Genomic DNA, 12,995 nt, shown 5'->3' with positions numbered 1-12,995 from the left:
AAACGTTATGTGCTTTTCCTGATTTAGCAATCAGTAAGGAAATGTAAGAGGTGCACAATCCATCATCTAGTTTGGATGCGGCTGAAAACATATATGTCAATGTTGGTTGTTTCAAAAATTTTTTCTTTAAATGCTTGAAAATACGATAAATCCTTTATCTTTTTATCAGCTTGAACATTTTGTCATATGTTCTAGTCTTTGAAGGCTTCATAGATTCATTTGAATAAATGTTTTGGCAAATCAGGCACATTGGTATTGTTTTGTAGGTGACTGAATAAAGCTGTATTTCAAATATTCAATATTATATTGTCTACATTTCTTCTTGGATTCAGCCATGATATTATCTGTAAAAATCAAAAAGTTGAATTTACAAAATTGCTAGAATGCAATTTCTCACATGCCTAAATCAAATTATTTTTACAAGGAAGGGTATAAAAATACTCACGTGAAACCTGCTGTTTTATTGGAACAACAATAATTAGCTTTGTGTGTAATCTGTGTAAATAAGGTACAGACTAGGTATCAAATATGCACTAAAATTTTTATGCACTACATCAAATTGCTAACTGCTTGTCACACAATTCAGAAGCAATTGAAAACTGGTTTCATACGTCTCACGTATTTATAGTATTATACAGTGAACAAGTCATAATATGCACATGTTCCTGCCGATGCATACTGGACTTGTAAAATTCCAATCACTTGAAAATGCGAGTGCACCCGCATTTTGCTTGTTAAGATCTGTCTTTGGACTTCAATGCTGATCAGCTGTAACTTGCATTTTGTATGTTTCCTTGGAAAATAAAGCAACCATTATGATCTTTATTTACGTTACACAACAATTATATCATCAAAATTTTTGATGATAAATTTTTTTCAGCACCTAATTTTTGTCCTTTATACTTTCACCACCCCCTTACTTCAGTACTTCAATTCAATGCCCCTTTTGCTCATGAAGCCCTTACTGCCACCTTGGATTGTTCCAGCACCCCCAAGGAGGTAGTACCACCCACTTTGGGAATCACTGGCCTAGAAGAACATAAACAATACATCTGCTGCCGTAAGCATGGTCATTTGGGTCTAGCTGACTATGCCTTGGATACCTTATACAGAATCAAATGGAAGAAAATTACTGTGCTCCACAACAAATACAAATTTAAAAGACTTTCTTTTAGAATCAGCAGCAAATTTTAAAAAAAACAACAACCTATCTTAATAAATGTGGTTGTATTAAACTTCCAGTATTTGGAAAACTTTAATTCTTAGGCCTCCTACCCTTTAATATTGTTTCCCTGACAATGTTTCAATGAATGAGATGAAATATAGGATTGATTTAATATGTGTTTAATTATTTATCTGTTTACACTGTTTAATTCCATTAAACCATATAATGGAGAAACAGCATCCTCAAAATGCAGTTTTGCATTTTGTTCATTGGTAATGCTTATCACCAACATTTTGAAATCTGATCAAACATTTGAATTTCAGCAAATTATCAGAATGATCACTGCCTGCCTGGTTGGTTGAGTGGTTAGCATATCCACTCGCCAGCCAACAATTTGCAGGTTCAAATCCCACCATAAGCATGGTTCAAACCCATGTGTTCATTGGCAGTCATTTTTGCAGTTGAGGCTGTTTGGCAACTGTTATCCATGTCATTGTAGAAGAAATGGAGAGCATGGATGCTAGTTCTTCTGAACAGAAGAACTAGCATGGAAATATCTGTGGGAGAAATACAATATGGCAACTGATGCCTGCAAGACCAGAGAGTCAACAGCAACAAGATTTCTGAGAGAGGTCCTAGGTGCACCACCAAAAATGCCAGAGCAGAATTTCAAGACAAGGCTGACCCCAAACCCCAAAATATGTCTAACTTCTGGCTCTGCATGGCCAGAAGTTAGACAAATGAAAAGCAATGCTTCAGCAATAAAGGATATCATAGATGTGATGTGTCCATGCGTAAAAGGCCAGGGGAAAGTATCAGTCCAAGAAGCAAGATCTGGTCATGACTACTATCTAAGCACTATCAGAGACAAGGGGTAAGAAGCAAGGTCTCTGTTCTGAGAAAAATGAGAAAAACAGACAAAGTTATACCCTGCAGGCATAGAAAGTGACCAAATTACCATCACTCCATTAAAGGATGGAGTGGAGATCAGTATCCAGGGCACCACTTGTAGATGATCCCAAAGCATGGACATCACATCTAAGCATAAGGCCTACTGTACAAGCAGAAGGAATGGAAGCACCACCAAGAGCAAACCTTGAACTGTAGTTCTCTTTTGTTTCACAACACAGTAAAAGACAAGTGTGGTGTAAAATTAATATCTGCTTTGATTATTCACCCAGTATTTTGCACTCTTCAGAATACTGGGTGAATATAGGATTGAATGGTCTAAAAATTTTTTTGCTTATTTATTTACATTTTTATTTCTGCATTTTCTACTTTATAAAATGTCTTAATTAATAAAATAATTGATAATAAATTAATTAATAAATGTATCAAGTAATTAAATAAAATAGCAATTGGGATATCTAAATACTATGTTCATATTTCCTTGATAGGTGAAATTCCTTCAGCTTAATGCACTTATCATATGAAAGTAGTGTTTTAACTCTCTCTTCCCCTCATTTCTTGAGCAGCCTTAGAATGTGCTACCAACTAAAACGTTTTTTAAAACTTGCATTGATAGATGATATTTTTGCCTCTTAACTTATCTTTACAGTGTCTAATACTCACACATTTCAGTGGGCAGGAGTTTCAACTGGAGTGTAATGACAGCTTTTTTTAAACATTATGAAAATTATGCCAGAAGCCATACATGTATAAAAAAATATATATATGAAAAGGACATATCTACCCTATATATATATATATATATATAAAATGATGAGCCTTTTTATGTCACGTTTTTTGAAACATTTTGAAACTCGGGCTACCCTGAGTGTCGAGTCATCAGAATTCAAGGATAACCAGTTCTACCAGGCCAGAACTCGGGGAATTGGGCAGCGTAGGCACCAGGGGATGGAACCCCCCCCCTTTCGAGTCTTCAGAATTCAAGAAGAACCAGCCTACCAGTCCAGAACTTGAAGAATTGGGCGGCGTAGGCACCAGGGGATGGAACCCCCCTTTCGAGTCATCAGAATTCAAGGAGAACCGGCCTACCAGTCCGGAACTTGGGGAGGGGGGGAGGGGGCGCCCAATCCCCCCTGTGTTCCAGAGTGGTAGGCCGGTTCTCCTTGAATTCTGATGACTCAAATTTTGAAGACTCGACACTCAGGGGCTACCCTGAGTGTCGAGTCTTCAATAGGGGCTCTTCCCCTCCCCCCAACCTACAGTGCCCAAATCCCCCGAGTTCCGACTGGTAGGCCAGTTCTCCTTGAATTCTGAAGACTCAAAAGAGGTCCTGCTCCCCTGGTGCCTACAGCGCCCAAAACCTCGAGTTCTGAACTGGTAGGCCGGTTCTCCTTGAATTCTGATGAGTCAAATTTTGAAGACTTGAAAGGGGGATTCTGGCACCTACGCCGCCCAACCATCCTGAGTTCCGGACTGGTAGGCTGGTTCTTGAATTTTGAAGACTCGACACTCAGGGTAGCCCCTAAGTTTCAAAAAATGTGACATAAAAAGGCTTATTTTTATATATATATAGGGTAGATATATTTGTATTTATTTGTGTGTGTGTGTGTGTATATATATATATATATATATATATATATCTAAAATCATTTCACCTCCACTAAAAAGTTAAATTTTGATATCACCAAAAAAAAGTTTAAAGATTTCTTATTTCACAGTTACCAATTTAATGTTATTTATTCCTAAATAAAATAAGCCCTCTGACCAGATTTATCATTTTCAGGCTTGCATATGCTGCTTGCATACTAGAATTCATCCTTAGCTAATTAAATGTGGATTACTTGTAGATTTATTTATGAGTTTTTCACTGTGGAAATGATGTTTTCCAAAAATCAAATCAAATTTATGATGCAAGAAAATGCAAAAAAAAAAATAGTTTCTATATGTTAATAAATATTAGGATTCTCTCTTCAATTTCAAAATATCATAATTATTACTATATATATATATATATATATATATATCTGTGTATTTGTAAATCTTATTTAACTTTATTAATTATGAAAAATTCACATAACATTTTTTTATTCTTTTTAAGGACGCTTAAACTGGTGGGCAGAAAAAGGACTATCTCAACGTTTGTGGCCCTTAGCAACCACTGGAGATGGCAACTGTCTTCTTCATGCAGCTTCACTAGGTAATCAACTTTAGTCAGAGATTACCTTTTTACCTTCTTTCTAATTCTTTGAGCAAATGCTGAAAAACAAAACCTGTATTGATATGCATACATATATTCACGGCCATCCCGTGATATGTAAAATTCAAATTAGAAAATGGCATTTCAATAATTAAGGTTCAATTTTTGCCAGTTTTTTCCTCTCTTAGTAAAATTTTGTAAAACTTTCTGCAGTTTTTATGGTCCATAATTCACTTCCATAGAGTAGAGAAGGACTTGCTAAAACTTTATAAACTGTTATTCTTGTATGCATTTGGTTAGGTTTGAAAATATTATTGATCATTCCTGTTATCTTTAGAAAGTTTGAAATTTTGATATCAATGTCAGTTTCTTTTGGTGCAATTAATTTGTTCTAAAATTTTATTTTCAATCATGATTTTACTTCTGATTGGAGATGGTCAAAGGACCATCTCCAATCAGAAGTAAAATCATGATTGAAAATAAAATTTTAGAAGGCGTGATTTTTGTTTTGTCTGTTGATATTTGCATTCCAAATTATTAGCAGTTATGTTTAAGAAGTACATTAATCTTTGGAGTTCATCTTCGCTTCTTGCTACGATTATCTGATCATCTGCAGACCAAAGGGTATTTAAGTATAATTCCAAAATCCAGTTTAAATGCTTGTTTTATATTTTTCCTCCATTTCTTTACTATTTCATCTATATAGATATTAAATAACAAAGGTAACATTGGGCATCTTTGACAGACCCCTTTGTTTATTGATTTCCATTCTGTAACTTTTTCATTGATTCTTACAGCTATTTGATTATTTTGATACATGTTGGTTATTGCAGCAAACAGCTGAATTGGAATGTTTAGATTCTTGAGTACGGTCCACAGTTTATTCTTAAGACTCTGCCAAAGGCTTTTTGGTAATCTACAAATGCTTTATGTGTTTCTGTGTTGAATTTGTAATGTTTTTCCATTAAGATTTTTAATGTAAAAGCTGGGGTAGTGCGCAATCATTCTTTTCGGAAGCTATTTTGTAAAGTTTATATTCAACATACGATTTAAGTTTTGAAGTTAATATCCATGTATATAACTTATAACTAGTATTTAGGAGACTTATTCCTCTATAGTTTCACAGTTGCAAGTATTATCGCCTGTTTTGTATATTGGAATGATAATTGCCTTATTCCAACTTTCTGGGATTTTTCCTTGTTGCCGGATATTATTAGATAATTTTGAAAGTCGTTTGATGAATAGGATACCTGCTTATTCAATATTTATTCCATCTTCTCCAGGGGAGTTTTCTGCTTTGCTTTGTTGTATTGCTTGTTGGATTTCTTGTAATGTTATTTCTTTCATTGTGTAGAAGTATTATATCACTTTTAGATTCATTACTATCTTGCCATAAGCTTTGGAAGAAGTCCAGCCAGATTTTCTCAGTAATTATTTCTCAAGTTTCACTTTTTCTTTTATCTCCTTATTCATATTTCTTAGAATTTTGTATGTATTTGGTCTCTTGTTTTACTATCAAGTTGTCCCATGTTTCTCTATTCTTTTTACAGCACACTTTTTTTTTTTTTTGCTATTGCTCTTTGTATTTATAATTAATTTCTACTTCTAGTGATTTTGTCTTCATCCACTGTTGATGTGCTTCTTTCTTGTCTTTGATTAATTATTGCTTCAATGTTTTCATCACAGTTTCTTATTCCCTTTCTCCTCTTTCATTTGCTTTTTATTCTGTTGCATTTATTGATATATTTTTTAAATTATTCTATTATCATAATTTTTATAATTTTCTTTTATTTGCTCTAGTTTTCCATTTATTCTTAACACATAAAGGTAGTTAATACTTTTCTCATCCAACAGTTGAATACTAAAATATTCCTGGAGATTTCTCTTAGCATTGATTTGGTTAATTTTAAAATATGTTGGGGATATTCTGAATTTTCGTTGTAAGAGATAATTGTCATGGTATTATACTTTTCAGATTTCTTGTTTCTCAAGTGAATTTATGGCAATCTTTATGCTTGAAAGAAGATATTACTAATTTTTAAGTTATTATATGTGGAAAAATCACTAAGTCAGTATCCATTTTTATTGCGTGTATTTTCACCATTTGTACTTGGTGGAATGTTCTGTACTCCGGCATTGAAATCTTCCAATATTATATATAATCATTTGCGTTTATTTTGTCTTTTACTTTTTGTAAATCTGAATAAAATGCATTCTTATCTTCCTCTGGGGTATAGACACCAATAATAGTCAAGAAGCCATGACTTATTTGTTTTGTTATTATTATTTATTATTACGGGCAGCTCCAAGGAGTCCTTAGACTCATCAAGAGAGGCCCAACATCATGTCAAGAACAACTATTCAACATTCACACAGTATCTATCATTTTTCACCTTGAACTCATTTACAGTCATGACACCCACAACAGACTCTGGCAGCTTATTCCACTCATTGACCATTCTCCAAGTAAACAATCTAGCTCTAACACCTTTGCTAACCACACTCTTACCAAACTTCCATGGATGACCCCTAGTCCTCCTACTACAAGTCCTATTCTCAAAAATATCTTCTGAATTAATCTTATAGAAACCCTTCAGTAATTTGAATGTCTCAATCATATCACCCCTTTTCCGCCTATCAACCAATTTTTGCAGCCCACAAATCTTCAACCTGTTCTCATAAGGTTCATTCCATAGACCTGCTATCATCTTGGTCACTCGTCTCTGGATCCTCTCCACCTCATCCCCATCAAGAAGAAACCCTGGCACCCATATCTGAGCACAGTAGTCTAGATGGGGTCTTATCAAGGCTCAATACAGAGGAACAATAACCTGTTTGTTTCTGCTCGTTAAAGTGTTTTTCAGCAACCAAGTGATTTGATGAGCTGATTTTGCCACTTTTGCGATGTGTCTCCTAAACTTCAACTCCCTATCCACCAACACTCCCAAATCTCTGGCCTCTTCAATCTCCTGGAGTACAGTTCCACCAATGTGATATACTGCTGCTAATCATTTCACCCCAAACTGCAAAACCTTACATTTTTCCACATTAAATTGACATCTATTCTCCTCAGCCCAGTCCTCCAAACTATCCAAATCATCCTGCAAAATTTTGACGTCCTGAGCATCCTATTGCTCTACCCAACTTTGCATCATCCGCAAACAGATGCACAGTTCCTCTCAGATCCTTCCCTATATCATTAATGAACAAATTAAACAGCAGTGGTCCAAGAACAGAACCCTGCAGCACACCACTAGTCACAGGCTGTTTTTTGGATTCTACCCCTGAATAAACCACTCCCTGATATCTCTCCATCAACCACCCTCCTATCCATCTCACCAACCCTATATCCATTCTCATATGCTGCAGTTTACTGATAACAATTCTATGTGATATCCTATCAAAGGCTTTAGCAAGGTCCAGTAGAATCACTGTAAACCCATTACCCTTATCCAGTTCAGCCGCCACTGTGTTATAGAACATGAGCAAGTTAGTGAGGCATGATCTACCCTTCACAAAACCATGCTGTCCCCCATACAGTATCCCATTTTCATCTATCCAAACTTGTATTTTCCTCTTGTCATTTTCTCCAAGACCTTGACAACAATTCCTGATATGCTGATCGGCTGGTAATTTCAACAGCAGTCTTTGAACCTCCTTTATGCAGTGAAACTATTTTCCCCTCTTTCCACCCCCTTGGGACTAACCCAGACCCAAGACTCAAATTAAACAAAATGGTCAAAGGCACTGACAATTCTTTAGTCGCTTCTCGTACGACATAAGCTGGTTTACCATCCAATCCCGCAGATGAATTGACATTGAGGTTTTATAATAGACTATTCACCTCCACTTCATTCACCACAATTCCCATATAAGCTGTTGTTTCTTCTATTTCTGCAATGTCACCACCTGGATGATATACTCTTGCAAAATGCTCACTCAGTAATTCTACTATATCGACTGATTCGGTTACCTCCCTACCATCGACATTCTTTAAAATCAATCTGCCATATACATTTTTTCTTTTACTTGCAACATATTGAAAAAACTGTTTGGGATTCTCTTTAGCCTACATGGCTAATGTTCTTTCATAATCCGCTTTTGCTTTTCTTACCACACTTGTTACCCTTCTGGCCTGGGCTTTATACCGTTCATGTGCCTGCAGGTCATCTTTCTCCTTAAATTCCCTCCACAGTTGTTTATTTTTTTGCAGCTCAAGCTTAATGCTGTTATTCATCCATTTAATCCCTACTTGATTTATTATTCTGACGCTAGGTATACAGTCAGCCTTTGCCTCCTGCAAACACTTCTTAACCGCCTCCCATGCACTGTCAACATCCAGCCCTTCCAGTTTTACATGCCATGGCACTGAACCAATCAAACTCCTAAGCTTGTCATACTTACCAGCCCGATAATTCCACATGTACCCTGTCTTAATTGTAAATTCCACACCTTTAGCCACCCCCCACGTCAAGACCTTATGATCACTCTCACCAATTGGTGGTAATATGATCATATTCGTTACAGTCAAATCCTGAGTTGCAGTTACTAGGTCAAGCACTCTCTGACCCCTAGTATTATCCATTACATGCTGTTGCAGATAGTTATCCCGTAATAACCACATAAAATCCAATTCCTTCCTCCTATGTGTCCTCTCCTCCTTCCAATCAATGTTATCATAGTTGAAATCTCCCATAATAATTACCCTCCTTCCACTCATTTCTTTTATTTGCTTATGCATACTATCTCAAACATCTGTTTCATCACCTGGTCTATATACAGAACTCAATTGTATATTTTGTTCTGCTAGCCTCAATCTCACACCAAATAGCCTCAATTGTGCTCTTTTCTCTATCCTGCAATTCAACTTCTATTCTCTTTGGCTGCAGCTCATCAGCTATCATCAGTAATACTCCTCCCCCCATTTTATTCTCCCTGTCACTCTTGAACATACTATACCCCTCACATTCTATCCCACTAGCTATATCATCTTCAGTCAGCCATGTTTCGCTAATGCCAATAACCTGTGGTCTGGAAGTGCCAACCAAGGCCAAAATTCTTCCTCCTTGTTCCTAATACTCCTAGCATTAGTATACATGAATTGCAGAAGTCTGTTAGTCCCATCCCTACCTTGATGCCTTATATTAACTATCCCATTCTGATTTGTTGTCCTTCTTACTCACTCGGGCATATTATACTCATTCACACACTCAACTGCCTTCCTAAGTTCTGCATATCTACTTAATTCAACAACACTTTGTCAAGTCTCCTTACACCGAATCCATTCAAATGCAAACCATCCATCTTATATAGATCCTTTCACCCATCGAACTCGCTCCACACGTCCACAAATTCCACACCACTCATCCTGCATAACCCGCACATAAAGTCATTAGCAATTATGGGGCTTTTTTCTAAACTCGTCACTGTCATACCAAGGCAACAGACTAACCATCCTAACTCTCTCGCTCTTCTCTTTTTGCTACCTCAAACAATTCCTTCAGGTCCTCTATCATATCCATTTTATCTCCTTTCATATTATTCATACCTGCCACCACTATCATTTCTTTCATCCTTTGCTTTTGCTCCCTAATAGACTCACTTACATCCTTAATGGTCGCATCAGGTTGGTACAATTTTGTCAAATTTTCAACTTTCACACCTTGTACTAACGAATCTCCATACAGCACTCGCTCCTTCATTTTGTTTATGTTCACAATCATACTCTTATTTTTCTTATCATACTTTTTTTTATTGACTGGTACACTCGGTAGACATTTGTGCTCAAGCTGCCACTTTGCCCTATGTATCGCTCAGCTCAACTGTGCGATCTCACTCATTGCATCTATCTCATCTTTTTTATTATCTGTTAAACCATTCATTTGTTCTGTATTATTACTTTCATTCTCACTTTCAACGCCACCCTCACAGCTCTCTGGAACAACCTCGCAATTTCTTATCATATCGCTATTTTCTACATTCTGACATTCGACAAAAATATCATACTCACGACCTGAAACACTTTAATTCCTCATTTGTCTTACATTTTCTGCACACATTCACTTCACTATCATCATCTAACCAGACTCTAACCGCTCTCTGCAAAGCATACATCTCGTGGATAGTACATTGAATAATCTCCTTTATGTTACAATTTTTGAACAAAGATGGTGAACCATTATTACTGGCCACCATTATTTTTCTTCTTACCGGAGCCATGTGCACTTTTCTATCGTATCTTATCAAATTAATAATTGAAATAACACCAAAAACACACAAACGGACACACTAAGATTTGAAAAGCAAACAAAACTACGTAATATTCAAGCAAAATTGTCAATTTTGGCTTCCTTATTGTTAAGGTGGAAAATGCCAGTCTGAGTTTTCAAGGGGTTTGGTTTTAGTTGATTGCTGGTAATGTGGTTAGACTATTTAAGGCAAGTGATAGAGTAGTTTCAGTGGACTTGAAATTTTTTCACTGAGTAGCTATGGCAGGGTCTTCAGCATAGATAAAATTTCTAGTTCCTGAAAAGATGGGGAGATCATTGACGTAGATGTTGAAAAGTAATGGTGATAACACACTTCCCTGGGGGAGGCCAATTTTTTGGTGGTACTAGCGGCTCTTCCTACCCCAAGGTCCACATAAAAGCATCTGTTTTCCAAGAGTGATTGGATCAGGAGGACAAGGCGATAGTCTAGTTATTCTGTATATTTTATTTCTGAGTGCAAGATGTTTTATGGTATCTTATGCTACAGTTAGGTCTACAAAGACTATGCCTGTGGCTAGTTTTTGCTCATAACCATTTTCTATATATTGAGTGAGGTTGAGAATTTGTGATGTGCAGGATTTGCCTGGTCTAAAGCCAGCCTGCTCAGCAATAAGATGGGGTTCAATTAGGGGTTGTAGCCTATTCAAAATTAATCAGTCATAGAGTTTAAAGAGGTTGCTGAGTAGTGATATAGGTCTGTAATTTTTTGCTTCGGTTGGAGTTTTCCCTGGTTTCAGAAAGGCACCACTTTGGCATGCCTCCAGATAGTTGGTATCCTTAGAGTTCTGAGGCAAGTGTTGTATAGGTTTAATGACCACTCTTTAGTCCTGGTTCCAAAATGTTTAATCTGTTCATTACAGACATCATCAAGGCCTGCAGATTTTCTAGGTTTTAATAGGTTTATGGTAGTGTTGAGTTCAGTGATGGTGAAATCTGAGTTAATCATATTTTGTTTCTCACTTGGGGTTCTAAGTATCTTATTTTTTGTGTGTTTTTTAGTGAATTTTCCATTCAGCAGCAGCTGGTGAGCAATTTGATTAGCTGTTACCTGCGGATGCTCATATGGCTTAGTGAAATCCTTCCTAATTCTGTTGATAAAGTTCCATGTCTTTCTACTACTATGGGTCATATCAAGGGCTTCTATTTCTTTTTTCCATGAGGAATGCCTTTCCTCTGCCATCTTGGAGCATAATTTTTCTCCTGCTTGGATATTCTTTTCTAAGAAGGGGGTTGGTGTTGTAAAGTTGTAAGTAATCAGCATACTGGGCTGCTTGTATGTCACTGGAATGGGCTGGAATGTAGTTTGTGCAGCATCCTCGGGGGATGTGTTTGGTGGAGATTTTCCTCAGTATTTTTATGAATTCTGGATACTCTTGAGGATTTGGAGGGACTTCTTCTATGGAGCAGTCAAGATCTTCCATGACCTTCCAATTAGCATTTTGGATTATAGGTCTGTGTTGAGTATGTGGAATTATTTGTAATCTTGGTGCTAGAATTCTCATACTTTAGTATTTGTAATGTGTGTGATATTTTTTAAAATTGATTTGCGAATAAAAATCATAACTCCTGCTTTTTCTCTTTCTTCCTTTTTGTCTCCACTGTAGCTATAGATATGTAATTATCTGTTTCATCTGAACCTTTTTGTTTTTTCTTTGTTTATGTTATTACTGCTAATTTGACATTTCTTTTTATTAGGGTTTTATCTACATATCTTGATATTTGTAATGGATATTGTTAACATTCTCATTAGCAAAATTCCATATATTCTTGTTTTTTTTTCGTTCCTTTCCTTATCCTGCTCATATCTGTTAACCAGACGGTTAACAGATGAGAAGGATAGATAGTGACCATCTGGTTACCTCTTTCCTGAGACATTAGAGTAAGAAAAGATTCAGCTTGGTTGGTTACTGGCCATCTGCAGCCTAATTTGATGGTGGGCCTGCCACCTTAGGAACACCAAACTTGCCCTAAGAGTCTCCCTTCTCTTGTTTGTACTTAACCAAGCTTCCAACTGGGATTAGTACCCAATCAACCACTTGGTTGCTCAAGTTTCAGTGGTTCACCACATGAAGGTGAAAGTTGGATTAGGGAGGAGAGACTAGATGATCCTACTTGAGAGGATGATATATTGCACATCCATTCCCTTTGAACCACCTGAAACATTTCCTTTACATCAATTCTATAAAAACCCTTTAAGTAACTTAAATGTTTCTATCATATCCCATCTTTTTTGCCTATCAACCAATTTCTGCAATCCACACACCCTCACTACCACTACTAGTTACTGTGTTCTTCAATAGCCAAGTAATCTTATAAGCTACCTTAGCCATATTTCCTCTAAACTTCAACTCTCTTTCTACCACCACCTTTAAAAAATCCCAAGTTTTGTCTATTTCCTGGGGTACAGTTCCATCAATATGGTGCACAGTTTGTAATCGAATTATCCAAAAATGCA

General features: G+C 36.4%; 1 protein-coding gene across 1 annotated transcript in view; it reads left to right on the top strand.

Moving 5' to 3' along the window:
- Positions 1-12,995, top strand: part of LOC150098254 (OTU domain-containing protein 7B-like) — a 235,979-nt gene that overhangs the window by 120,884 nt on the left and 102,100 nt on the right. The window contains exon 5 of the mRNA XM_090406289.1: positions 4,173-4,271. Within this exon, the coding sequence (XP_090262415.1) occupies positions 4,173-4,271 (99 nt within the window). The remainder of the gene's footprint in view (positions 1-4,172; positions 4,272-12,995) is intronic.

Source organism: Typopeltis vanoorti, chromosome 16, assembly GCF_054136105.1.
Source record: "Typopeltis vanoorti isolate ZY-2024b chromosome 16, IOZ_Tvanoo_1.0, whole genome shotgun sequence".
Taxonomy (NCBI): Eukaryota; Metazoa; Arthropoda; class Arachnida; order Uropygi; family Thelyphonidae; genus Typopeltis; species Typopeltis vanoorti.
The sequence above is the reverse complement of the archived record's forward strand: the minus strand, read 5'-3'. Positions and strand labels throughout refer to the sequence as shown.